Here is a 3,925-nt window from a genome sequence, read left to right on the forward strand (position 1 = left end):
ATCTTGTCATATTGTTTCGACGGATATTTCCACCGATATCGAGATATTTTGAGATCTAAGACATTAATACATTTGCTGATACTGATGATTTTGATATTTTTTCGTATCAACTCAAATCCGGAGCTAAAAACTCTTGTATCGGAGAAATCCTGATGTAGTACTAAAACCGATAGTTGTTCGGTGTGCTAAACATATTGTTGGGTGCGTTACGATTTCCAAATCCAAAATCCAAAGTCCAAACCAAAACACATAGGCCAAGCCCAGAAAATTGTCACCGAATACGACCCACACCCGTATTAGTCAAAATGAAAAAAAGGAGAGCAGAGTTGTTGATCGGATTTGGGAGCGAAAATGTGGAGCCGGAAATCAGCTCTGATCGGATTATTGGTCTTGTTTTGTTTGCACACTACATTCTTTACCAGCGCCATAGCTTCGTCTCAGGAATCTCTACTCGGATCCGCCCGCGTCGTTTTTCAGGTAATCCAAAATGGAGTACTGTTGAATTTATAGTAAACCAAATACCAAAGCGATTGATTTGAAGTCTTTGATGCATTTGGGATTGTCGTTTGTGTTTTGCAGACCAATTTTGGGGAGATTGAGTTCGGGTTCTTCCCCAGCGTGGCACCCAAAACCGTTGACCACATTTTCAAGCTGGTTCGTCTCGGATGCTATAACACCAACCACTTCTTTAGGGTCGACAAGGGCTTCGTGGCCCAAGTCGCCGATGTTGTCGGTGGAAGATTGGCCCCTATGAATGAGGAGCAAAGACAAGAAGCTGAGAAGACTGTGGTCGGTGAGTTCAGTGATGTGAAACATGTTCGAGGCATTCTATCTATGGGAAGGTACAGTTAATAGTTGACTGTGTCGGACTGTTTGTGTTTCATAAATCATATACATAACTACCATGTTTTGAAGTTTAAGGGTTTGTTGAAATATTGCTGATTTCTGCATCTGTGTACTTGTTTTTGTGTTTGATTCTTGTGTAGATATGAAGATCCAAATAGTGCGGCGTCCTCATTTTCGATGCTTCTCGGAGATGCGCCTCATCTCGATCGTCAGGTAGGTATGGTGATTGCAACTAAAATATCTTGGAACATTACATATTGAGCAATGAGCATGTAGTAATGCTTTGTATGGCATAATTTCTTTTCTTCAGTACGCAATATTTGGTAAAGTGACTAAAGGTGATGAGACCTTGAGAAAGCTTGAGGAACTCCCTACTCGTCGCGAGGGGATTTTTGTGATGGTATGCTTATTGTTCTACATTTACTTCTGGAAAATTTGTAAATTGTCTCTTGTCCTTTATTTTACATTTTGCATGAACTGCTTGTTGAGATGATGTATCTCGCAGTTAAATTATAATGTTTCCAGTTATGTTTCCAAGTTCTAAGGTGTCGTAGTTTGCTATTACATGTGTTGTATAACTGCTTTCCTAAGGCAAGTAGGAACTCAGACAATTTCATTCTGCCAGGTACTTGACATTTAATTGGGTATCTCGTGGCCCCCTGGTCTAAGTAATACATCTGTGTATTGTAGAATCATTTCTTGTTATTTATCTTGTATATGGATGTTATATCTCTACCAAGAGTAATGTTGATTACTTATTTTCTTGTGTCTCAAACATTAGATTTCCCTTATACTTGATTCCTTGAGTTGAATGCTGTGAAACAGTCATGCTTTCCTGCTCTCTCTTAATGGTCTATATATGCTTCCATTTTGCTTTATATGTATTTGCTTGGGATTTAAACAATTTGATCAAGGATTAGAATCGCCTGGCCCTGAATTGGTTACTTGCCTTACTTATAATTTGTTTCTTCTTTTTCAGCCGACCGAACGTATAACAATTCTGTCATCATACTACTATGGTGAGAGACAAGCATACTGTCATTTATTGTTTTGCAAGCTAATTTTATATACTGTGACAATTCAATGGAATATGGTGCATAAAGAATGTCTCAGCGCTAAATAGTCATGCAATTGAACATACACAATCAGTAAAATTGCTTTGTCGAAGAAAATTAAAGTTAAGTTTCATAATCTTCGAATGAATGATATCTAAAGTGTTTTTGAAATCGAAAAGGCATCGGTAAGAGATTAAAAGTGGAGGGGAAGTAGGCTGGTATCGTTTTATATCTTCTGGACTTCTGGTATCCCGGACTTGTTATTTCTAGTTTCTATCATAGCACATAACTTTATCATAGAGGTCTTGAGACACTAATAACCTAAACAAATGAGTAAATTACTAGACTACTACTGGTAGTATGTTTTCACTAGGTTGAATCCATTGAACCAAGCATATTGCTGAGTACTCTTCTTCATTTCTTGTTCCCTGCTTATGCAACTTTTACAAATGAACATAAAATCAGGATTTGGCATAGCAATTATGGGTATTTAATAGTCGTTTTCACATTGTGGTTTTTGCGTGATTGTGCTGCTTTTAGATACTGAGATGGAGAATTGTGAACATGAGAGGTCAATACTGAAGCGGAGACTTACTGCATCTGCTATTGAAATTGAAAGACAGGTAAAAGATGGGAGTTCTTAGCAACGTAGTTTTTTTTTTGAAACATTACCATGTAAGCATCCACTCATCCTGTGTCCTTTTACAGAGAATGAAATGCTTCCCATGAAATAGAAGGCAATATAAGCATAACAAAATGATTTGGGTCGCCGCCACTGACCCAGATATCCATGGTATTATCGTCTCCGAAGAAGCTTAGAAACGGCGAGGAAAAGTTTAGAGATTGATCAGTTTGCATGAAAAGAAAAAAGCTTACTCAGCAGTATTTATGTTGTTGATTTGATAGGTTTATGTACAAGATGAGAGAAAGGCAACAAGCCAACAACTAGAGCTTGCTCCTATTTTGCTACTGTACTGTCTTCCCCTGTAAATTTAGCCGATGATAGCTGCCAGACAGCAGAAAGTTTTTCCTCTTCCAAGTATATGACCACTTAATGTATCGAGAGAACTGGTGAGTGATGAGTCCTTGGTTTGATGCAGGTCGAACCTGAAAGCCCGATCCATTGGGCTACCCCTTTTTCATGCCATTTCTTAAGCCCAACAACGCACCAAACATAACCCTCGACTAAGCTGGTTTTGCAGTGAAGATGTTACTGAAAGATAACCAAACTGGAGACGTAGAAAGTTTGAGTGGGGAGAAGTAATCTTGGCCTCTTGGGACCCTGAAAGGATTGTTCAACTTTGTCAACGAAGTTCGCAGAAAATTTTGTTTCCTTGGAGACATGTCCAAGCACAATAATTCTTTGCTGTAGAAATATATGCTGATTTGATAACCTTGGCCGCTTGGCAGGTCCACCGTCCACCTTGCTAGTTAATTTGAAATACTTCGAATCCCCAACAAGTTGGAAGCTCTTCAATTCTAGAGGTTGTAATGTAATCACTGATTAGAATGCTCAAGTGTTCTTCCTCCCTGCACCATAAGTTCACAAAGCCGAAAGCCGAAGAACAGTTGAATTCAGTTGGCAAATTTGACATTCAATAATTTGGTTAAAACCTGTCACTGGCCTGAGAGACAAAGCTTCCGGTCATGATCATGTGTGTATGGTGTAAATCTATGCAGGAAAACCAGAATCCGGTTGAAAGTTAAAACCTACTTTACCCTTTCGAAAACGTTAGAAGAAGATGGCCTACACCAACATGAACATGGGGGGGGATCACAGTCACATGTCTGAATCCGGTAGAGTAAGGAGGAATTGTTTAACGAAGAAGATGGTGACCTACCTCTTGTTTTTGTTCGTAGCAGTATGCAGCATCATAATAATGGTCATTTGAACCACACATTGCTACAATGGCCAATTTCAAAGTTCATATCCCCCTCGATGCATGTGTTTCCAAAATTTCAATTCATGGAAACATTACATGTGCTTCCTGCCATTGATGAACCCATAATATCATTTAAGATCA

The 3,925-nt window shown here is 38.9% G+C and overlaps 1 protein-coding gene across 1 annotated transcript; it reads left to right on the top strand.

The window, feature by feature from the left end:
• The first annotated feature begins 206 nt into the window (after window positions 1-206).
• LOC101309243 (probable peptidyl-prolyl cis-trans isomerase-like) lies at window positions 207-2,963 on the top strand. The gene is made up of 7 exons (XM_004297269.1): window positions 207-477; window positions 580-842; window positions 987-1,059; window positions 1,157-1,246; window positions 1,826-1,865; window positions 2,442-2,524; window positions 2,610-2,963. Exons 1-7 carry the CDS (start codon window positions 352-354, stop codon window positions 2,628-2,630), a joined length of 696 nt encoding a protein of 231 aa, XP_004297317.1. The 5' UTR covers window positions 207-351; the 3' UTR covers window positions 2,631-2,963.
• The last annotated feature ends 962 nt before the right edge of the window (window positions 2,964-3,925 follow it).

The sequence above is a fragment of the Fragaria vesca genome, linkage group LG4 (genome assembly GCF_000184155.1).
Source record: "Fragaria vesca subsp. vesca linkage group LG4, FraVesHawaii_1.0, whole genome shotgun sequence".
Lineage (NCBI taxonomy): Eukaryota > Viridiplantae > Streptophyta > Magnoliopsida > Rosales > Rosaceae > Fragaria > Fragaria vesca.